We start from the raw sequence: 24,010 nt of genomic DNA on the forward strand, positions 1-24,010 counted from the left end.
CGTCTCATCGACTGACATAATGTGCCTTCGGACTATAACAAAGTCATATAAATATGCATCTCATTTTAACGACTTTATATAATCATCATGAATATTTAATATCAATGGTCTTTTGTTAGGCGTGCTGTGAACAAAACACAAAAATATCTCTGCCTTATTTCCCATTAACAAAATAATGTAGCCAGACGTGCAAGGTAAAACATGAAATAAAATAGCCTTCTTTGACCCCTTCAGAATGAGACAAGGAACAAGGAATCCTGACAAGTTATACTCTTGGAAATGCCCAGGTCAATACATTTTTTGAGTGGTGCAACCACTCCAACGAACAGCAATGTCTGTGTTCAACTATGTGTGTTTGTGTGTGACCAGTACCAATGAGTACCAAAAGTGGCGCTGTTGTGCCAGAAACTGAGAGAGATAGTTTTGCACCGTTGCCTGCTAATGAGAGAGAGAGAGAGAGAGAGAGGGGGGGGGGGGGATTTGCACCAATCAGTTCACACGGGTGTGATTTTTTAAATATGTTGGAGTAATACAATTCAGGTATGAAGCAGAGGGCCGTATAAAATCTGTCCCCGGGCCGCACTTTGGACAGCCCTGCGTTATAGGCTTAGTGGTTAAAACTGATTCTATGATGCAATATTAACACAGTGCTGGGGACCTCCTGGAACCCACCCAAAGACCCCTGGGGGTCCCCAGACGACACTTTGAGAACCACTGCCATTGGACCAGATCTCAGATCAGCTGTAAAGTCACAAGGACAACAAGAAGCTTTGATGAGAAAAGTGCATCTTTATTTTAGTTTAGTGGCCTGGCAACACCACCAGTCCCTCCAACAAAAAAATAACAAGCAACCAATCAGCAGCGAGTGCCAACAGGCTCCTCCCTGCCAAACTGTACAAGCCCCGCCCACCCCACCCCGCTCCAAAAAAATCCCCTCCACTCAAAAAAGCCCCAACTAAAAATCTCAGTTCAAATTTCCTTCTCGAAGATAAAAAACAACACCAAAATCGCGAGTTTGGTAGCAAGATAAAAACTAGCCGCTCCGTTCCTTTAAATGCGTCCGTCTTATTTTGTCGATGACATCCGTCCATCTGATTCGCTCCTCTCCTTTGCCGCTCTGAAGCCCCACCCGATTCCTACGAAAATCGCACGTCAAAAATCGCCCTCTCACAAGCTCACAAAGCACCACATGCGGCGCTTTATGAGCTTGTAAGGACACCGATTTTTGGTTGTTATGTCGCACATTTTGTTAAGTCGCACATTTTTCAGTGGGCGACGGAGCATAAATTAGGCGAGAAGACTCCTTTTTCTTTTCGTTAGAAAGATGTGGACGGGGCCAGTCTGACAACCCCATTGGTCCGCCAGAACAGGAGGCGTGGCCCGCATAAGTCTCCCCTGTGCAGGGGGGCGGAGCTAGTCAGACTCTGAGCCGGTGGAGTCGTCCGATGATCCTGAGCTGCCTGAGCTGCCCGAGTGCTCTTCGTCATCTTCATCATCTTCATCGTCCTCACCCTAACCGGAAAAAACAAACAATCAATTTATATCTCTGAAAATAAACAAAATATAATGATGTAATTAAGACATCCAGTATTTTCTTTCTCTTAATGTTGTTTCTCTTATCCTCTTTTCAATACAGTAGCAAATGACTGAAAACTCTTTTTAATCAATTCTCTTACAAAGATCCTGTATTTTCTTCCTTTTTTATTTTTTGTGATATAATCGCAATTAAAATTGTCACTAATTTGAATCGAGTTGCTATCGTTACATGCCTACTAATGTGCGATAAAAATGTGCTGTATGTGTGTAATGTAATCCAACACAATGGTAAAGCGCTAGCTAGTTTCCAGCCTGCTTCGCTGCGTTCTGTGAAATTGTTTTGTCACTTCGCTACTCAGTCTGGCCAGCCTCCTATCTCCAAAGGAGGCGGAACATGCCAACCGAGAGAATACACTTGAGGCTTCCGATTGGTCTGCGGTGCTGGTGGGGACAAAAACACCAGTTTGACGTCATATCAATGCGCAGCAACTGCTTTCAGCCGGAAGGTTTTTTGTACTACTGAATCTGATATAGTGGACTACTGAATCATACTTTACTTTTTTTTTTTTTTATGTTTTTTTTGTGGCTTTCGCCTTTATTTTATATTTTTTATGGAGGGACAGACAGTAGGCTGACAGGAAATGGGGAGAGAGATGGGGGGGTGACATGCAGTGAAGGCCGTCGGGATCGGGAGTCGAACCCGCGGCACACTGCCAGACTGGATTACCAGCCAAGGTGCCTGGACCACTGAGCCACGGCCCAGGCCCATACTTTACTTTTTACCGTAGGTATTACTCTCGAGTCTCTAAGACCCATTTTCCACCAGTTGGTTCCTAATGGAACCGGTTCCCTTTGGGAACCAACCGGTGGAAAAGGGGAATAACTGGCGCTAATTTTTTTCCAACAGTGAGAAAAGCATGGACTAACCCTACTCTGATTTGTTGGAACCACGTCCAATCAGCAACAACGCCCCTACGTAACAGGTGACGTTATGAAATACAAGTCAAACAGGAGGCTGACCTGTCTGAGAAGTGTCTAGCGAAGTGACAAAACAAATTCATAAAACACAGCGAATCACGCTGGAAACCAGGCTAGTAAAGTGCTGTAGGTCTAATGTCAAAAGCAGTGACCTCGTCTTCACTGTCGGTGCTTCCAGACGTCTCATCATCAGAATCGTCAGAGTCACTCTTCTCCTCCTCGTCGTCCGACTCTGATGTGTCCTGCTGGAAACATGCACACACGCACATGCACACGCACACGCGCACACACACACGATTACTACTTTCCACAGTGTTCTAGTACTTCATGTATTCATGAATAAAATAAAATGTATCAAATAATCTCCATTAAAAAAAAGAAACGTCTAATTTATCTTTTGGGTCCTGAGCTGTTCTAGTCAGGAGTGTTGTGTTACCTTGGCTCGGTACGCCATGGCCCTTTTGCCCACCGCGACACCTGGCGCAGCGGGTCTGGATCCCACCGCCTTGCCCTTCGCCACCACGCGGACTTTAGATACCGGACTGCGAACTTTGGCCGTACTGCGACGTTTCTGTCAGGAAGGACAAGGAGGAGGCAGAAGCAAATACGTTACTGATGATTTAGTCCAGTCTCAACCTGTGGGTCCCCATAAGGACTTTTATTACCCTTTTAATAATAATAAAAAAGACCATTACTGCATCAAAGGTAATCAACAAACATTGGCCAAATTGTCAAATAATATAAGAAAGAGGCAAGTTTTTTGAAAATAGCCAATCAAAAGCACACAACGGCTTGCACCACGAGGCATTGTGAGCTTGTAGATCTGCTATTTTCACAACATTTATCTGTGGAGTCAAACTACTGCTTATCAGCCAGTTCAACATGAATATTTTGTTTTTTGGGGGGGGGTTTGAAAGGGTTGAGAACCACTGATTTAGTCAAGCGATTCTCAACCTGTGGGCCATGGGGATATTGCATGTATGTATCAGGCCTCCAAATAATTGGAACACTTGAGTGTGAACAGGCCTTTTAATTAAGCATAAAGAGTTAGTCAGGAGGAGGTGTACTCACTGTGGAGGAGAACTCTTTATAAAGGGCTCGTTCCTGAGGAGAAAGAGACTGAGGGAGGGAAAGAAGAGAGATGGAAGGTTCAATAGTTTGATCTTTGTGTCACACGGAGATTAATTAATTTATTTGTTGTTGTTAGGGACCGGTATGAAAATTCACGATTACTGTGGCTAAAATGTGGTTAATATTATTGCGACTATCAAAATAATGCTTAAAATTATAAAAAAGGGGAGCATTAGCCAAAAATAGCAGATCCACAAGCTCACAATGCGACGTGTTGTGAGCTTGTAGATCAGCTTTTTTTGATGAAGTGATTTGGTGACGAAGAAAGTACAGACAACTCAGGTCCACGATACATTTAAATCTCCGCCATATGATTATTGTGAGTGTTTCTATCGTGATAAACTATAATAACAATTATTATAAACGATAATAATTATTGTCCTGGATGGGACGATATGAAAATGTTTGACCAGATGAAGAGCCTTGGCTCGAAACGTCGTCAATAAATGTATCTTTTGGAGCATATGAGTGTGCGGGTTCCCTTCTCTTTTCCTACGATATGAAAATGTCACGTAACAAAAACATATTGCGATTTACAAAATGATCACGATAATCCAAATAGCAATCACCTTGACCCAGGCCTCCAGCTCGCCCTTGTACTCCAGCTGGGCGTCCTCCACCTGTTTCTTGTACTTGTCTTTGTGGCTCTGTGGCAGCTTGTGCCACCGCTTCCCGATCTCCACCATGCGCTCCTTCAGGCTGAAGTGATTCAGCTCCCCATTGGTCAGCAGCTCCTGAGAAAACATCTGGTAGCCGCTCCTATTGGCCAGAGAGAGAGAGAGAGAGAGAGAGAGAGAGAGAGAGAGAGAGAGAGAGAGAGAGAGAGAGAGAGAGAGAGAGAGTTAGTTTTATAGTAGGGTAGTGCAAGGTGTTCAGAACTGAAACATGAAGACAATCTAGAAATCTGTTCGCATGATTCATACTATTTTGAATGTTGCTATTGGAATAATATCACTGAATATGAATGCCATTATTATGCCAATTGTGTATTATGCTAATTGTGTCATTATTATGTTAGTATCGCGTAGCCGGACAACTATTCAACAATCTTTATGCTATATAGAGTGTGGACCTCTCAAAAGCACCCATTTCTGCCAAGCAACAAGCTATATGTGCTTCAACTAATTCCATTTATAGAAGGACAAATGGACTCACACAGGAGGTTTCTTGGGCTCTCCGTCAAACTTGGGTTTCCTCTGCGGTCCTGCCGGAGGCGCCCTCATCTCCACCAGCTCCCTCTACAGGTTAGACAGATACATTACAACAACACTGTTAAACCAAAGAGTGTCATTTTATTTTACAATTTCAAGCTTTGAGTCTTGCATAAGTACAATATTATGATGTAGGGTGTAGGCTATGATGATGATGATGATGATGTATTGACCCACATGACGTCGCAGGAACCCTAAAACGTTTATACAGAATAAATAAATAATAAAGTCAGGCAATTACTCAACCACACTAAAAATAAGTACTGCAATAACTATGACAGTGCTACAATGGGTACAACAGCTATTGCATAAGTCAAGGAGCATGCCTTCCCGACAAGCATCAATCGGCCTAATCTTTTATTTTCGTTCGCATTCGGCTCAAAAAATGAAAGCCTGGGGGAAAGAGACACATTTCCTGGTTGAGGAGTGGGAGTGAACTACAGTGCAGAGGGGCGTTGCTCGAAATATGGTGACGTCAGTTTTCTACCAGTTTTAGATATTTAAAATTTTAGCAGTGGACACTGGGCTCACTTAATTCCTGGACTACATGTTGTCTCAGTAAAGGCTCATTCATAGATTGTCGGTGGTAAGGTGACCACCGGAGCTGAAATAACATTGAGCAGTGGTGAGTAAAAACAGAGAGAAGGGCTGTTGTAGTTCGGTGGTCACCTCACCACCGAAAATCCAGACTATGAATAACGCTTAAGACAGCCCTCCCCCTATCCACAAGGAGGAGCAGTGCACAAAAGCATTATGGGTATTGTAGTCGAGGAAGGAAGTGAGCCCAGTGTCCATGGACACTGCTAAAATCTAAAATATCTAAAACCACATATTACACACAACATCTTTAAGACCCCAGGAAAGTGTTCTAAACCTTCTAAACGTCATTAGACGTCACAGTTTTGCAAAAGGGTGTTTTGCAAAAGTGTCCCTTTCAGGAGGTGTGTTCACTAGCAGGTCAGTAGGAGGGGTTATGGGGAGGTGTGTTCACTAGCAGGTCAGTAGGAGGGGTTATGGGGAGGTGTGTTCACTAGCAGGTCAGTAGGAGGGGTTAAGGGGAGGTGTGTTCACTAGCAGGTCAGTAGGAGGGGTTAAGAGGGGGTGTGTTCACTAGCAGGTCAGTAGGAGGGGTTAAGGGGAGGTGTGTTCACTAGCAGGCCAGTAGGAGGGGTTAAGGGGGGGTGTGTTCACTAGCAGGTCAGTAGGAGGGGTTAAGGGGGGGTGTGTTCACTAGCAGGTCAGTAGGAGGGTTTAAGGGGGTGTGTGTTCACTAGCAGGTCAGTAGGAGGGGTTAAGGGGGGGGGGTGTTCACTAGCAGGTCAGTACGAGGGGTTAAGGGGGGGGGGGGGGGGGGCTGTTCAGTAGCAGGTCAGTACGAGGGGTTAAAGGGGGGGGGGGTGTTCAGTAGCAGGTCAGAACGAGGGGTTAACGGGGGGGGGGGGGGGTTGTTCACTAGCAGGTCAGTACGAGGGGTTCTCACTGACCACAGGCTGGTACAGAACCTCATATCTCTTCTGGTCCTCGGCCGCTTTCTTGATCCATGGAATCTTCTCCTTCTTGTCCATGACCTTCCATGCTGCCACCATGGCTGCCTGGGCACGCTTCCTATCGTTCTGAAATACCAACGAACACACACAACATGAATACACCTGGTACTGCTACCAGGGTTATAACCAGGTTAACGGACAACTTTGTTGTTGTTTTTTTCAACCAAGGTTCATGTTTTAGGTTATTGTTTCATTTGCTGCTTTCTTTCGTTTTAACAAATTTAGCTATTTTTGACAGGGGCATTCGAACAAGTCGCTAAATATTAGAGATGGAACACAACCACACACACAACCACACACACAACCATACCCACAACCACATACACAACCACATACACAACCACATACACAACCACACACACAACCACACACACAACCACACACACAACCACACACACAACCACATACACAACCACACACAACCACACACACACATATGCCCATATTTGGTCATATCAGGCCATATCGGGCTCTACGAATATTCCAGTCTAACCACCGATCCGACACAGGGGTAAGGGCAGGTAAATAAAACACTATGGCAGGTAAATAAAATGTTTGGGCATGTGGAGTTTGTTTTGGGGTGCCCAAACTGCAAGTCCACGTTTGATTGAGAAGTCTGCTATGAACACAACACGATATACTGTAGCTAGATACACAACACGAGATATGTGAAAACTACAACGCAGCTGAATGGTCAAAGCTTAGCATAGCATACGTATGTACAGTATGTATGTACAGTATGTATGTATGTATGTATGTATGCATGTATGTATGTGTCAAGTTAGACGAATGTCAACCCTTGACTTCCAGTCGGTGGACTTCAAAATAAGATACATTTTCTTTTCGGAAACGGATCGGAAAAAAATGGATCAGCCCTATCGGGACAACCCTACTAAATAATAATATGTATTTTTTTACAACATTTTACAGAGATTTCTTTATTATTATTTAGTCCTACTAGATCCCAGTTACCCCAAATTACATCTGGCCACAGTAGTTGTTTTCCGTGTGTCTGAACGAACAACTGACTACTAGGGGGCTGCCGTACTGTGTCGTAGGCTCAATATATCACTCCCCTTCACATTCAATAGAATCCTATGATCTTATCAGATGTAATTTCCTGGGGTCTAGTATGACTAAAGTAAATAATAAAGAAATCAACTTAAACTTTGCAAAAATACATATTTAGCCAGTTGTTCGAATGCCTCCGCCCCCCTGGCCAAAATAGCTAAAATCGCTAAAACTAGCAGCAAAATACTAATTAACACTTTTTCTAATAACCTAAAACATGAACCTTGGTTGAAAAAAAAAACCAAAGTGTGTCCTTTAATAATGGTTGGAACTAGGTTATTAATAGATACTAGGTCGGTGCCGTCCTAGTTGAGAATAGAATAGAATACTTTATTTGCCATTTGCACAAGTGCATAGGACATTTTGGAGCTCAGCTCCCAGGGTAGCATTCAAAAAGAGACAGAAAATACAGATAAGACAGGGAGAAAACAACATGCACTGAGGTCGCGTGCACGCATCCGCCTGTGTGACGGCAGACTGCTGGGTGAGCGCTGGCACTTTGGCATGGGGGGTCAGATCAACATATGGAATGAATTCTGTACTGGCCATATATGGAGCGTGTCTTGAGTGTACAGGGTTTGATGAGGTCAGATCAACATACAGTATGGAATGTCAGAACAGGTCAGCTCCATATATGGATCGATGGATAGATCTGCAGGGCAGTGTCTTGATATGGAGATGTGCAGGGGCAGTGTCCTGAGTGTACAGGGTTTGATGAGGGCCCAGGTAGGGCCGGACCTTAATTTTCAGGCCTGTTGAGAACGGCTGCCGGGTGCGGCTGCACAAATAACTTTGGTGAGTACAGTATACAGTGACATACCCAACTCAACTCCTCTAATTAAACAATATAACTATAGATAGGCAACCACACTCGCAATTCCGCAGGATTGCATCTTTCTAGTTGTTTAAAAGAAAAAGAAAAGAAGGATGGGGGACAGGGAGAGAAAGAAGAAAAAAATATATTGTTCAAGGAGACGCAACTATCAAAGGTATACAGCATGAGATCAGTGGGACACAAGCTGTACTCTTTTGGAGGGTACTGTAACTTGATTGACAGGGACCAGATTGCAGTGCATGTCTTCAACACAGTGTCGGTGCGTTGGATTAAGTTGAGGGGGGGCGGTGGAAGATCTGGTGGCTTATAGTATGATGATGATTATAACTAGATTAGTTATCTGCGGTCAAATGAGTCCTCCTTGACATTAAAAGGTTTGAGCAATACCAATAGTGAGATGGAGGATAAATGGCTTGAGTCAGACTACAACCGGCCTCGGAACTGGGTGTGGCTGGGTTGATCGAGGCATAACAGGATAACTCGGTCATCTCCACAAACATTCAGGGAGAGCCAGACTCGTCCGGACAGAAGAGTTACCATCTGCTCTCCCCTGTGAAGTGTGTGTAGCTACAGGATTGTGAGATCTATACCACAGAATGACAAGCAGCGTGTGTAATCCTGCATGGATACTGGGACTTATCTTATCTTTCGGCTGTCCAACAACTGAACCTGTCACACCGATTTAGAAAGCATTTGTAGAACCAGCCTAAAGTCTTAACGGGTTAATAATTTGACCAGGTAATCTCTTATAACACGGTTACAACTAGGTTATTAATACTATAATTTACACTAGATTACTAATGTTATAAGTAGTTTAGTAATGGTTGTAGGGTGTTACAACTCACTCTGTATTTGACTAGGTAGTCTCCTATCACACTCTGTTGCCACATGTCTTCTGCCGTCTTTGGGGTTTCAGGGAGCTTGTTTTTCTTCTTGGCGTCCCGTTTGTTATTGGGAAGTGCCGTCCACTGCTCCACCTCCGTGACACACGCCTGGAACGCATGCACACACACACACACACACACACACACACACACACACACGATGAGAATGCACACATCCAACTCCTCGGAGCACAGGTCTCCACAAGGTCAGGAACGTTTGTTGTGGGCGTGCGTGCAATTTTGGTATTGAGTGATCATAGACGTATCAGTTACTAAGTTAGTCGGACTGCAATGGCTGTTTTGGGAAAATGGAAGCCTGTATGCTTCTGAACCAATCAGAGCGGACCAACCCTCAGGCTATGGGACGTTAGAATCTCTCCCGTGTGTAGCAGCGCTACCGTTTGTTTACAAGTGAGAGAAGACAGCCAGCCAAGTACTGTATGCTTGCTACTACGTGGCTTCTTATTTCTAGCAGATACATATTTTAGCGTGCCGATTAAGATTAAAATGAGTAATACACTGTCTGGATGTCATCTTGAATGAGATTTCAAACGGAGTAGTTCTGTTTGGAGGAACGTACAGCTATGGGATTCAAACAGGTGAATGCAATCAAGATTCATTTTTATTCATAGGTGTTAGCGGTACGTAATCACACAGCACGTTTTCATTCAATGTAATTCAAATTGGCTTTTCATGGACTTTTGATATAAAAATACACAACATTGGAAAATATCCCATTGTTTTGGCATCAATTGTAATTTGTTAGGTATGCACACCAGGGATATGCTCTAAAAGTGTGAAAAACGTAAACTAATATGTTTGATCCATAAAACATGAACGTGTATGATCTTATAGATTAAATATGAACTAGTATAACAATTTATGAGTGATGTAACATGAACATGTGACCACGTATGAACTTATAGAGATGAAATATGAACATATTATATATGAATATCATCGTTAAGCTTTCTTAGAAAACAACATTTTATTTTTATTGTCACAGAACACGGACCAATGACAAAGAGCGGAGCCATACCTTGGAGGCGGGGCTCTTGGCTCTGTGAGGGCTTGCGCCTAGTTTCCCGCCCAGTTTCTCCTCGGTCAGAACGCGATCCCTCTCCTCCTCTGGAAGACTCTGCAAGATGAAAAACACCTGTCAATCATCTAGGACAGTGGATCTTTTTATTGTTCCTGTCGGGTAGAAACCTCCCATCTCCATATTCTAACTTTAGTTTCACCAGATTACAGCAAAGTGAATTTAAGGACTTATTGAATTACTGCATCAAAAGTAATCAACAAACATTGGACAAATTGTCAAATAATATAAGAAAGAGGCAAACAAAATGAAAATAGCCGATCTACAAGCTCACAATGCCTCTCGCTGCGAGGCTTTTCCACAATATTTATCTGTGGAACCGGGTCGAACTAAATGTAATGCCACAGTTCCTACAATTCCAAGTGCTTGTCAGGGTGGGGGGGCTCCCAGTTCAAATGTGATTCTTTTGGTGGGGCCGTGGCCTGAAAAGGTTGAGAAGTACTACAGCGTCACACAAATCCACAAGCTCGAAACGTGGCGTGAAGTGATGTGTTTTGAGCTTGTAGATCTGCTACTTTTTTTTCTTTTGAATCCTGAAAAGTCATAATTCTGGTCAACAACTGGCCAATAAAAAAAGATACTGGTTGAGTTCAGACTTTGTCCCCTCACGTCCTTCCACAGAATAATAGTAAAAGCTCAATAGTGGGCTAGATAAATTATTATTAACAATCAGCGAGCTCCATCCCTACACACAGTATGATGTTTCCACCTGACAACGATATATTACTAACAAGAAATTGACAATAACGTTAACTTTTCAGTAAAGTCCAGTTTGATGTCAGTATATACAGTATCATGTTTAAAATAAAACAAATAAGTATTGCACATTGATAAGAAGATTGACTGAACTTTTCACTATATTTCTAAAATAGATCTAATGTAATGTGTGTTTTACCTCCAGAAACCGTTGAATCTCGATGTCATATTGTTTTTTCCTCTGATGACCGGGATAAAACAAGAACATACAATAATAAAGATCATATTACATACCATTCATCATTGATACCAAATCATACACAAAATCCGACACACCAAAGGTCCAACATAAGGAAATCACCCGTTGCTCCCGACATGCGTTGGGGTGGCGGGTGGGTTGGTTGGTTGCAAATGGTATTACAAGTCCGTAACTCTGAGAGTATACAAATGGAACCAAATCCATTTGGTTCCATTTGTACCGAGCCGAAGCTCTTCGTCAGAGGTCTTTGAAATCAATACAAACGTTTGACACCCACTGAGCTATGTCATGAACTCAATATGTTGACTGCCATCTGCAACCTGTACCTACTATCCAGACAGTACGTACGTACGTACGTACGTACGTACGTACGTACGTACGTACGTACAGACAGACAGAGAGACAGACAGACAACCTGTTCGCATCGCTTCTGGAACATGTCTTTCTCTTTCTGGGTCATCATCTTCCACTGTTTGGAACACAGAACCATCCTCTCCGTGGACGGAACGTCTTTCATGTTGACCATGAGCTCTGCACAGTACAGGCTGTAGCCGTTCCTAGAATAATACAACACATTTAGCAAAGTGGTAAGTGTTAACTGTATTGTTCCCAGGTGTAACAATTCTTTCGGACAGTCTGCCTTCTCAGTAAAGGGGGCAAACCTTTGGAACCTTGCCTACGGGTCTAAAACTAGAGACGGATGTTAATGTGTTCTACAGAGGACTCAAACTATGGTTGAAATCAAATCAACTCTGCTCACATGTATTCTGTCTGACTGGTTACCTGAGTGATTACCGGTATGTTTACTTTTATTTTATAGGTCAATGTAATATGTATTGTAAGTTTGTTGTAAAATATTATTAGTATAGTATATTATTAGTATTATATTATATTGTCGCTCTGGATTAAGAGCGTCTGCTAAATGCCTAAATTGTAAATTATTAGATTAGATGCATCTGCATGTATTCGAGTGGTGCAACCACTCCCTTACGGATATTAATATTAACCGGTGATTTCCGGTGTGCCTGTACTGCCAGTACAGTACAGTGACAGTACAGTACAATAGAGGGTACAGTAGAGGGACCCCCACACGGTAACTCTGTCATTTCTCAACCGTTTCGGACGCGGGGCGGCTCGCCGGAATCAGGCCGGCACCCTGGGTGCGTTCCTGTGCGTTCCTGCGTTTCCCCCCACCCCCAGACGGAGTTGCACCACTACCACGGAGTTATACCACTACCAGTATAGGTAGATCATATTAGCCTTGGCTATAAACCCTATGTACAACGCAACGGTTTTACAACTTGACACATTGTTTTTTGTATTGTCCCGGTTAAAAAAAACAAAAGAAACAATTACTATGCTTAGCCCTTCGTGCATTGTGAGCTTGTAAATAGGTAAATAGATATATAGGCCATCGTGGGCAACTGGCGGCCACATGCAGCCCACCCACCTTCACACGCGTGTGTGTGTGTGTGTGTGTGTGTGTGTGTGTGTGTGTGTGTGTGTGTGTGTGTGTGTGTGTGTGTGTGTGTGTGTGTGTGTGTGTGTGTGTGTGTGTGTTATTCTTACGGAGGTGGTTTTGTCGGCCGTCCATCAAACTTGTCCTTCAGTTGTCTTTCAGCTTTAGTGAGAACCGACTTGGCCGGATCCGTGGTTACGTCTGGGTGAGCCGCATGATACACTCTCATACTTTCCTACGCACACACAAGCAGGGAGAGAGAGAACGAGAGAGATACAGAGACAGACAAGTGGGGGGAGGGAGAGAGAGACAGAGATTCATCATTTTGTTTCCTTCTTCCTGCTGATGAAGATTCCAGTTTGATAAAATACTTTAATGACTGCTGTCACATTACATGATGTGATAATGTATTCCGTTGTATTAACCACTTAACCCATTCTGGGCGGGAACACCTTTTGGTGTTATAACCCTTCTAGACGGGAACCCCTCTTGGGGTTCTGTACAGTATGTACAGTATTCAAAAATTAAAAATCACACCTGTGTGAACTGAGTGGTGCAACTCCCCTCTCCCCTCCAGCCCCCCCCCCCCCTCTCTCTCTCATTAGCAGGCAACAGTGCAGCACTATCTCTCTCTCTCCGTTTCTGACACAACAGCGCCACTTTTGCCCCTACTGGTACTCATGGTCACACACATAGGTTAACACAAAGACTTCTGGTGATTAGTTAAAGACTTCTGGTGATTAGTAGTTTTTGTTCCCTACCTATGTTGAATACACTTATTGTAAGTCGCTTTGGATAAAAGCGTCTGCTAAATGACTGTAATGTAATGTAATGTAACACATAGGTTAACACAGTCACATAGGTTAACACGGACATTGCTGTTCCTTGGAGTGGTTGCACCACTCAAAAATATTTGATTGCTGGTATATAAATATTTGAAGTTTTTCAAGGCCTTTTTAGAATCGGCCTCAGGCCTAAATGGGTTAAATAAAACACGATCTCCTACCTTTGATACTTTTGTGACGCTTTAGTGTGATAAAGTATGGTGTTGATTAAGACAACGCATGAGGTTTCTCTGCCCGACATCATCAACCATAGGCCATGACATAAACCACTTCTTAATGAAGGGTCTGTAGTTGTTTTTTACCTCAAAGCCTTTCTGTAGTTCCAGAGCTTTGCTGATCCATTTGAGACGCCTCTTATCAGAGAGCTGAGACCACTGTCTCCTCAGTGCCTCCTTCAGCTCCTTCTGACTCACCTGCACACACACACACACACACACACACACACACACACACACACACACACACACACACACACACACACACACACACACACACACACACACACACACACACACACACACACACACACACACACACACACACACACACACACACACACACACAAACTAAGAACCTAATATCTGTCTAACAGCAGAATATCAGTACAATGAAAGTAAACTATGAGTATACTATACACACACTAAAAAATGCTATGTCTACATGATGTCTAAATTACATATTTTAGCCTTTGCATACGCCTGCAAGATCGTCGAGGCTGGGGCAAGTGTTATGGCAAGAGCTGAGGGCACAGTTAGATATTAATAAAGCTCAACAGTGAGCACATTGTGGGCTTGTAGATCAGCTATTTTCAGCATGCAACAAAGTCTAAAATCAGCCATTACGACGCCATCAAGGCCTGCCAAAAAACATTTTAGTCGACTAAATAAACTGTAAATTTACAACATCTCCTGTCAAAATCAACAGCAGGACGTACGTCAGGATGCACTTTCATGTAGGTCTTCTTCTCGTGGTTGTACCACAGCTGCTGCGGTGTTTTGGCTTTTTCTGGCAGGTCCGACTTCTTCTTCTCCTCCATGAGCTCAGGATGGTTCTCTCTGACACACACACAAGATTCATATTTTAACATATAGTTGTATAGTTGCATCGACTGCCAACATCACATATTATATTATATGTCTCATGTCTTTTCAGTGGTTTACCATAGATGGCGCTCGTCGCCAACGTATGAATGATACTAGGTTGATAGGTTGATAGGAGAAGGATTCGCCTCCACGTTATCAGATTCAGAATAGTTGATTTAGCTGCATTTGGACAGACTCTACCTCTGCCGGGATAGGCTTAACGCGGGACCTAATCTCGGAGATAATAGCGGAGGGTGAGGTTCCAAACGGGGCTAGTCTAAGGGGCGCATGATTCACTTATTCATGACAATACATTCCATACTATAGTGAGCATTAAAATGCTTAAAAGGTCTTACTTGAAGCGAGCCATGTTCTTCTCAAATGATTCCTTCTCTCTCTGGAACTCTGTGATGTATTTTTGCTGTGGAATAAATACAGTTAAGACGGTTAGAAACTTGTGTAGTCAGTCAGGTTTAGCTTCAATGCCCAATTAACTGCACCTGGTTCTGCGTGGGTACGATTGAAGTTCAATTTATACAAAATAATATACATTAGACATTAGCCAATTTAAGAACCAGTGGTTCCCAAACTTTTCAGGTTGAGACCCAAAAGAGAGATTAGACGTTTTCCCGGGGCCCAACCTAGTGAAAATAGCAGATCTACAAGCACGCGGCGCATTGGCCATTTTCACTACCTTAATTATAATTTATTTTGTATTTATGGTATTTCATAGATTTGTTTGTTTGATTTAAAATGTATAAACCTATTCGATTTTTTTAATTGAAAACATATAAATTGAAAGAACCACTAGCCTAAATGACAGTACTTGGTGTAATGGGTCTTCTCAGTACACTAAAAAGCATCCCCCACTGTACATGTGGGCTATATGGAATCCAAATGACCAACATCCGTCACCACGACAGAAGACTTTAATCCATGCAGACAGACAAACAGACCTTCTTCTTTTCAGACAGCTCTTTGTATTTCTTGGACAGGATCTTGGTGAGGTCCAGGTTACTCATCTCGGGGTGGATCTTGGCGTACTTGGCTCGTTTCTCCATGAAGAAGCGGAAGTATGGAGTTAAGGGTTTCTTTGGGAAGTCGGGATGAGTCTGGGAGAGAACATAACAATGAAGATACATGGAATTACATGACGATACTAAACATGAAGACCACACACCTCCACACCGGATGTGTGAGGGCGGGACTGCCTTTTTCGCAGAGGGTTCTACCTGATGGGTGTGGTAATATGTCTAAACCTAACCCTAACCTCACAGAAACTATGCCTAAACCTAACCTTAACCTCACAAACACTATGCCTAACCTTAACCCTAACCTCACAGAATAATAACTCTGGAGGTAGAGTGGCTTTCACAATGCCACGCTAGACTTTCCGGTCCTTCATTGCCATCCCCAGTTCCAGCTTACTGATGCATGTGTCCCTAGCGATGACATCAGGGAATGACAGTTTTCTACCTCTGGTCTGCTTTGAGGCAGGATTCCAGAGAAGAAGGGAAGATATAACCTCATTGTCAGCTCTGTAGCAGTGGCCGGCAAACTGTGTTCTTCTGGACTAGTGAAGAAACACAGGGAAGGTTGCCGTATATATCAGATTAGTCGATGGGTGGCTCTTCCAAGACAGATTTTGCGCTCTCATTAGAAGGCGGGTGTAAGTGCCATCCAACCGTTTCTCTAATTTCTTTGAAAGTGTCCATTGAACCCCTAAATTCTCCCGATGAGCAGGTTGGTCATCGGGAGAAGTTGCATGGAAGTTGCATGGTTTCCTCTGGCATCGGTATGTGTGTGTGTGTGTGTGTGTGTGTGTGTGTGTGTGTGTGTGTGTGTGTGTGTGTGTGTCTCTCTCAGCTGTCCTACACCGTCTCCCTGTCAGCTGTCATACCATCTGTCTCATACACAGTCTCCCTCTCAACTGTCCTACCGTCTGTCTGACTGTCTCACCTACACTGTCTCCCACCCAGAAGAGTTAAAACATCAAAAGGGGTAGCCGTCCTGAATGGGTTAATATTTCAACATGACATTTCACCAAAAAGATAATAATAATAATAAGACAAAATATAATATCATGGGGGGCCGAAACCAGGGATGTGGGCAGGGAAACAAACCTACCTTCTATGTCACTGTATGAGCATCATGAAGCTACCCAAGGACCAACTCACACCAGACATAAGCAACATTATGAAAATCCCATAAGCATTATTGTCCGGGTGAAAATCACCCGGGTTTAGTGTTCTAGGGTTTTGAAATGAATTTACTTTCTCACCTTTAACTTCTTGCCTTTGTAAGGGTTCTTTACGAACTCCATGGCATCGAAGATGAGCTCTGACATGGTTCTGAATTTGCGTACCTGAAGACACAAGAACAGAAGATATGTGCCTGCTGTTTTATGACCGTTAACACGCAAAAACATACAACAAGGTGCCTCTTGTGATTCAGGACCCATGGGTCGGGACCCATGTGTGGGTTGCGGATCCATTTTTGTGGGTCGCAAGTGAAGTGAATATCCCTTTATTTTGTGTTTCCTACATTAGTTTTAATGAATTCATTGACTGCCATTGTTTCAGTCTGCAGTCCCTTCTCTGCCAAGGGCTTTCAGTGAGGTGCCGTATTTAAAAGTATTCGTCCCTGTCCGGCAGATACCAGCTAACATTTGCCAGTTGTTGTATTTTCTCCACATGAATCAATGCTACTGAACACCCTCTACATCCATGTGTTTGTTTTTGAACCAATGAAAAGTATTAAAAAGTGCTTCTGACAAAAACCAGCTAACTCGATTGTCAAAGTAATTGACAACATAGTCACAATACCAACTTTGATGAGGCAGTATATATTTGTTTTACAGTCAGACCCGTCTGAAGTGAGTGGTGCTGTACTGTACTCCTCCCTGACCTGTGTGTGTGTGTGTGTGTGTGTGTGTGTGTGTGTGTGTGTGTGTGTGTGAGTGGCTAGCACCACTAAAAAAATTCAAGCTTTTCTTCATTTCCTGAAAAATGAACATTTTGAAGTTAGCTGGTTTCTGCCCGACAGCAGAGATATACCGTATATTCGAGAGATTTGCACACATTTCCCGATTTTCCAAAAGTGACTATGGTCCGGAATCTCCGGATCCACGCTTGGGTCCGGACATAAGTAGTCTAAGTAGATATCCCCTAACCTAACTAATCCATTCAATATTGCACGAGAGGGTGTTCTTTATCGTCATTAATGCACGCCTGCGGTGCCGTAGAAAGGTATCGCAATTATACAACAGTTACCCTTAAAACTAAGAGAATCGCTGAAAAATGATAGTTTTTCAATGACAGATGTAGTCACTACGACCCAATGTCCCAAGAAACTAGCTAGCCTAGCCACCGAGTCTGCTCTGCTGTGCTCTGAGAGGAAAGCACGGCTGAATTGTTTGTTTTGATTAGCGTTCCATTATCGTGGTTTAAGCACGGCTAGAAAGCTGTTTCAACCAATCAATTTAATCAATTTCTCTTTTAGGTCCTGAGCTAAACAGTTCGGGATTCTCGGGAACCACCGTTCTAACTAAGCCAGGTACTTCTGGATAAAGAGCATTGCGTTGTAATTGTGAGCATTTGCCAGCAGGGGGTAGGGTTGTACCTCAGTGGAGACTTTCTGCCATTTCTGCTTGCACATGGTGCTGGTGTAGCCTCCGAAGCACACCTTCTCCCAGTCAAAGTGAGACTCTGTGGTTTTGTACTTCATACTATCCGGCTCTGGAAGCATGTTACGGATCCTCTCCAACAGGGTCAGACACGCCTCTTTACTCCACTCATCTTCTGAAACACACACACTAAGACCTGAGGACGATTCAACAACACCCCAAAGCGAGAGAGAGATTTTAGGAAAATAAATAAATATACTGTGTATATATATATATATATTTTCTTTTTTTACAATGTTAGCAATGATTTACGATAGTATCACGGTAATAAAAATATGCTTAAAACTCTTAAAATTCCACTTTTGCACCCCAACGTCTGTATTCTGGGGGGAATATAAGCCAAACAAAGAGGTGGGAGCGCACAATGGGGAGGTGCTGACCACGAGAGACAAACTTGAAAGAGAAGAGGTCGCACAGCTCGTAGTCACGATGCAGAACACTTTGATTTTAAGATGACCAACGATTTAGCACCAAATGCCTTCTTCAGGGCATTTCTACCCTGAAGAAGGCATTTTGTGCCGACTGTTGGTCATCTTAAATAAGTGTTTTGCAACGTGACTACGAGCTGTGCGACCTTCTTTTTCAAAAACGGGAATATAAGCCAAAAATAGCCAAGTACCACTAAGTATCGTCGTTAGAGAACACCAGGAGTTTGCTAGTAGAAGCAGATACTGGTCTCTACTCTCTATTTGATTGATTGAATACTTGTATAACACGATTATTAACAGTATAGGAAGTACAGTCAAAGTACACCATTGTTTCCATTGTGGTCCATTGTTGGAAATCATTGTACTTATAACAGAATGACTATATTGGATCGACACTCGCAGCACTAGTTATTTCCTTTTTTTGTGTTTTACCGAGTCCCATAAACCCCCCCTCCTTTTTAAGGAATCAGCCAGATGTGCCCATTTTGCATAGTTTTACCATCTGTACCCGTATATTGGCTAAAGGACTCTGATACTGATATTACATTCTCAATTGTATGTAGAAATATTATGAATTAAATGATGAGTTTATAATGATGAATGATGATGTATTTGTGACTGCACTTTTGGTACTAGGTGAGTGCTGGCATTCTCTTTTGAGAGACTTATTGATAGTTACTTTCCCGACCGTGCACCCTGGAAGAATGCTCAGATAGATTGAGACGAGTTGGAGTCGTGCTTGCTTCCTTGATTTAAAGATATTTTCAGGTGTGACCCGAGTCCCCAACAAATGTGAGAACGACTGGTCTATCTGTCTGTTACCTGGCTCGTTCTTCACCCTGGTGGCCTGAGCACCAGTGGAAACACTGGTACTACCGTTCATCATGAAGCCAGCTCTGTAAACACACACACACACACACACACACACACACACACACACACACACACACACACACACACACACACACACACACACACACACACACACACACACACACACACACACACACACACACACACACACACACACACACACACACACACACACACACACACACACACACACACACACACACACACACACACACACACACACACACACACACATATTTAAACAAAAACATCACTAGCACCCACTAAAAAAGGGTGGTCAAGAGGTCCATTAAGTACTTTGCTCATGACAGGTATTAATGACCAAAAAGATCAATATCAGATACAATTTACAATTACAATTTACAATTTAGGCATTTAGCAGACGCTCTTAATCCAGAGCGATTTACATTAAGCAATAACAAAAGCATGGCATACATCACATATATAAAAAGTAGTTATCATGAATCATGCGTAGACTAAGAACGTAACAGTGGAGTATCTATGTAAACTATACATACTATACTATATAATATATTATACATGTGTACTATAAAGTGCTATGACTACATAAAGTGCAATTCTAGAGCTGTCTACGTAACAAGCTATAAGTCTGTTTAAAATACTATCTAAGTCTACATAATGTGCTATCTAAGGGGCTAGGCTAGGGCAAGTGCTACGGGCCATGGTGGAGTCTGAAGAGGTGGGTTTTCAGACTACGGCGGAAGATTGGGAGTGAGGCTGCAGTTCTGACTGTGATGGGAAGTGCATTCCATAGTTTTGGAGCCAGAAGGGAGAAGAGTTTGGGACGTGTGGAGCGTTGTCCCGGCGTTTTTAGTGAAGGTACCTCCAGCTTCCCTCCAGATACCAACATTATAAACCGATACCGATATATATGCGGTCATGGAATTAACACATTATGCCTAATTATATTGTGATGCCCCGCTGGATGCATTCATAAATGTAAGATTTTCCAAATAAGAATATGATTTTGAAAACACAGGACATGATGTTAAATATGCAAAGCGCCTAGATTTGAACATTATCAGAAATTCTGGAGAAATTTCAATGAATTACATTTACTGATATAATGATATTTTCCAATATTGTAAGTGTTGTGTGTTGAGGTAAAATAAACAGTCACTTCTTTCACCCTCTATACTCACTGTGATGCATTACTATGTGATGTTCTCGCTTACTGTAAATCGCTCCGGATTAAGTGCTGCTAAATTCTTAAATTGTAAATTGTGGGTCGAGGGTGCTGTTTTTCCTTTGTTTTGCCAATGGGTACCCAGGATGATGTTATAGTGTTGTTGCACAGTAGGCTAGTAGTCACAGTTGAGTAGTGAAAATAATAAACCTTCTAATCTTGTTTTTTCACGTTATGGCTCGATATTTATATAATAATAATAATAATAATAATAATAATAAGTAGGCCTACTATTCATAAATATATTATCATGATCATCATCATTATCAAAACAGATTTTATAGGGTGTGTGTGTGTGTGTGTGTGTGTGTGTTTGTTTTTGGGGGCTATAATACTAACTAGACAACGGTTTCGTAGCTTGTAGATCAGATGCTTTCGGCCAGCGCCACCCAGCATGGAGGTCTGACTCTCCAGCCTACCACAGCCTCCCAGCGGCCCCTCGGTGACACTGTGCCCAGTAATGGCGCATGCTCCCCGGCAGGGCAGGCAGCACACACACACCACGTAGCCTCGTCCACGATCCATCCATGATCCACCCAACAGATTATTAAAACCTATGCTAATCAACGCCTCTTTAATTAACGAGTTTGGAGGATGATTATAGCTCAACACCTTCTACAATAATCGCGTTATTTCGCAGGAGAAAAAAACAGGCAAAACAACAAAAAGAAAAATAATTACATTTTAGGGGGGGAGAGATATGTTTTAGAACAGTTTTAGTCGACACTGGTGTGGAAATAACGATCCAACGAGCGGGTGTGTGGATTAATAAAGCCAGAACGTTATAAATGTTCTATGTTTATGTTGTTAATTTTAGCATTTTTTTAGCATGTTAGCGCCCTTAGCAGCCTGGCTGTCCCCCAGAATGCTTCACTGCCAGGCCGCCATGAATGTCACGCAGACCCCGGGCACGAAGCACCGACAAACCGTCTAATATCTGCCCCGAAACGCCGCCGAACACCCACCTTTCCTCTCCGTCGCACGTAGGGGGCTTCGCCGCACACGGAGCTGGCGATATGGCCGGGTTTGGTGCTTTGGAAGTGGCTTTTTTTCCGTGCTAAACCCCGGGGAGTCCCGTCCGAGCAGCAGCCGACACACGGAGCGTCTTGTTCGGTAGGAAACTCCGCCCAGCGCCGCAGGGTGGGAGGAACTCCCGGGAAAAAACTCCCCGCAAAAAAGCGGAAAAAAAACACGCAAAGAAACACGAAACCCTAAAAACACGGGGCATAGAACATTAATCCATCCACGCGTACCGAGCACACTTAGTAGATACGATATTTATCGTAAGTATGTATGTTGGAATTGAACGGCTTTAAGGTGAAATCAAACATCTTGATTCGTCTACCGGCCGGGACGGTGACGTTTAGATCCGGGACTGGTAGTCCAGATGCTGACCGACCGCTCTGGTCGGACCGGGGGGGATCATCAGATGCGTTCCCCGGGATCCTCTGGCCCCGGACCCGGCTGCGGACGTGATGCGGGGCGGGGGAGAGACGCAGCCACACGTACGCCGCCTAGCCTGGAGAGACGAAACCACCGGTGATCCAGCGGTGGTGTTACCCCCAGATCTCAGATAGAGATGTTCCGTTCCGCGTCGGTGTGTGATCCCGTGTCGGTCGGTCCGACTCCCCTGGATCCTCTCTCTGGCATGAACCCGGCGGCAGCGGACATGTCATGCCGGGGGATGCGGGGCGAGATGCGGGTCGACCACACTCCGCCTTGGCCACGCCGATCAGGCGGTGTGATCCAGCGGTGTTCACCAGAAGAACCACCATGGATAACAATCCGCGTGGGTGTTTGATCGAAGCAGCGGCAGAACCAGAACCGCAGGAGAACCGACCCGGGCTGATCATGGATGCTTGTTGTGGAGGTGATGCCAGCCAGCGGGGCCTGGATGAACCTGCAGCCGGGATGCACACACCTCCTGCCCGTCATGTGGAGGAGGGCCATATCCTTCCCATCACACTCCTCTTTGCGCGCGCGCACGCACACAACAGTAGCCTACAGCGGTTTGTTCTCAAAACTATTTCATGTCCGTCCACGACCGCGGACCCCCGAGTTTGCAAAGATGGTGCCTGTCATGTAAAGTGAACTACATATCCCTGAAGAGACGTCCTTTTATAGTTAATTATAAAGGTGCGGTGCCAATGAGTGATATACCTTTGTTAAATATACGCCTTTTAAGGTAGGGTATTAAAGTGAGTTTTTTTTGTACTCACTATATTCTGGTATCATTGCTATAGCTTGTTTGTTCAGTAACAGGGGTCTCCCTGTCTCTCCAGACTCCAGCATGCATGTTCCAGTTCCAATTGTGTCTTATTTCTTTGTGTTTTACAATTCCACTTGTTTAATCTGTAATTCTGTATCCCTCCTGACTGAGTTCTCTATCTGGATTCCTGATTGGATAAAATTGGTAAAATATGGTAAAAATGCGTTTTCTGTTTTATAGAAAGCTTGAGCGACATGATGGAGAGGGAGACTCCCATGACCATTTCCATCACCATTCTATCATCTCAGATTTTTTTTTTTACATCTGAAACATTTTCTAAATATGAATTTAAGCACATGCTACTTGTGTCTCATTTTACTTCAGTCATGCTAGTGTTAAACAAACACTATAGCAATGAGTAGCCTACTATTGCAATATAGAGCCTTTTAACCCTTACCGTATTTTAACCAAAGAAAATCACTTACCCTATACTTTTAGTAAACAGAAAATACATTTTCAATGTATTGCCAACCAATGAGGAGAGAGCACTCAAGAGTCATGACTATGTTATGTCAAGTGAAATTGAAAGTGCTAACAAACAAACACACATTTACTGATAAATGGCAGATAGGACGAGATCAACAACCTACCTGAACAATGTGTTTTCTGATTATTAAGATGGAGAGACAGGGAGACCTGTTACTGAGCAAACTAGCAATGATACTATAGCTATAGAACTTATTATAGGCTTTTAGTGGGGAGAGATTCCTATGAATCAATATTATTTCTTATACATTCTCATTGGATTACCTTCTTAGAGCAGTGGTTCTCAACCAGTAGTCCGGGGACCACCAGTGGTCCTTGAGCGGGTTCCAGGTGGTCTCCAGCTAAAGGATGGAGAGTTTTTTTTCTTTTTTCTAATTTTTATCCCACGATTTTGCAACCCAGTTTTATCACCCAGTGCCAATTATCTAA

General features: G+C 43.3%; 2 protein-coding genes across 7 annotated transcripts in view; one reads left to right on the forward strand and one right to left on the reverse strand.

Moving 5' to 3' along the window:
- Positions 1-24,010, forward strand: part of tmx3a (thioredoxin related transmembrane protein 3a) — a 253,249-nt gene that overhangs the window by 107,243 nt on the left and 121,996 nt on the right. The gene's annotated exons all lie outside the window — the stretch shown is intronic.
- On the reverse strand, positions 770-22,814 carry ubtfl (upstream binding transcription factor, like). Of its 6 annotated transcripts, none has more exons than XM_079488641.1 (20): positions 21,792-22,814; positions 19,569-19,642; positions 18,255-18,454; positions 16,915-16,998; positions 15,590-15,745; positions 14,990-15,054; positions 14,486-14,606; positions 13,854-13,964; positions 12,817-12,941; positions 11,663-11,804; positions 11,188-11,229; positions 10,233-10,331; positions 9,155-9,301; positions 6,359-6,469; positions 4,801-4,883; positions 4,215-4,404; positions 3,586-3,633; positions 2,951-3,085; positions 2,667-2,759; positions 770-1,512 (listed from the first exon to the last, which is right to left on the reverse strand). In XM_079488641.1, the coding sequence occupies exons 2-20, from the start codon at positions 19,630-19,632 to the stop codon at positions 1,414-1,416; spliced, it is 2,115 nt and encodes a 704-aa protein (XP_079344767.1). In that variant the 5' UTR covers positions 19,633-19,642; positions 21,792-22,814; the 3' UTR covers positions 770-1,413. The 6 variants fall into 6 exon arrangements, with proteins under 6 accessions (XP_079344767.1, XP_079344770.1, XP_079344766.1 ...); XM_079488644.1 differs by having other exon boundaries at positions 18,255-18,430; positions 21,792-22,813; XM_079488640.1 differs by having other exon boundaries at positions 2,667-2,756; positions 6,341-6,469; positions 21,792-22,813.

This window comes from Electrona antarctica, assembly GCF_951216825.1.
Source record: "Electrona antarctica genome assembly, chromosome: 19".
NCBI lineage: Eukaryota > Metazoa > Chordata > Actinopteri > Myctophiformes > Myctophidae > Electrona > Electrona antarctica.